Raw genomic sequence first — 370 nt, forward strand, 5'->3', positions numbered from 1 at the left:
CCCGCTGCCTCTGCCCGTGGAGGGGTGGGAGCAGAGTGCCTGGGGTGTTGGCAGCAGTCTCAGCCTCGAGAGGAAACACCTTTTTGGCCAGAGCTGCAGATGCTGCTTTGAGCAGAGAAGATTTCTGGGCAAAGTGTCAAGGAGCTGTGGGCGGACGTTGGGTGTTGGTGCTAGCAGGAGGTGGAAGGTGGTGTTAGGGACCGCCTCCCGGGACCCCGGCAATGCCTCTGGCTGCAGACGCCTGCCAATTCTCGGACCGGCTCTACTCGGAGGACGAGCTCCCCGCGGAGTTCAAGCTGTATCTGCCCGTGCAGAACAAGGCCAAGGTGAGGCAGCCGTGGCAGGGCGGGTGGTGGCAGCAGCTGGGCCA

General features: G+C 63.5%; 1 protein-coding gene across 1 annotated transcript in view; it reads left to right on the top strand.

Annotated features, from left to right (window-relative positions):
* CFAP20 (cilia and flagella associated protein 20) overlaps window positions 1–326 on the top strand; it is a gene marked incomplete at both ends in the record, with an annotated part of 3016 nt that extends 2690 nt beyond the window's left edge. The window contains one exon of the mRNA XM_010144714.1: window positions 245–326. Coding sequence (XP_010143016.1) covers window positions 245–326 — 82 coding nt within the window. The remainder of the gene's footprint in view (window positions 1–244) is intronic.
* Between the last annotated feature and the right edge of the window lie 44 nt (window positions 327–370).

The sequence above is a fragment of the Buceros rhinoceros genome, unplaced genomic scaffold, assembly GCF_000710305.1.
Source record: "Buceros rhinoceros silvestris isolate BGI_N320 unplaced genomic scaffold, ASM71030v1 scaffold31431, whole genome shotgun sequence".
Lineage (NCBI taxonomy): Eukaryota > Metazoa > Chordata > Aves > Bucerotiformes > Bucerotidae > Buceros > Buceros rhinoceros.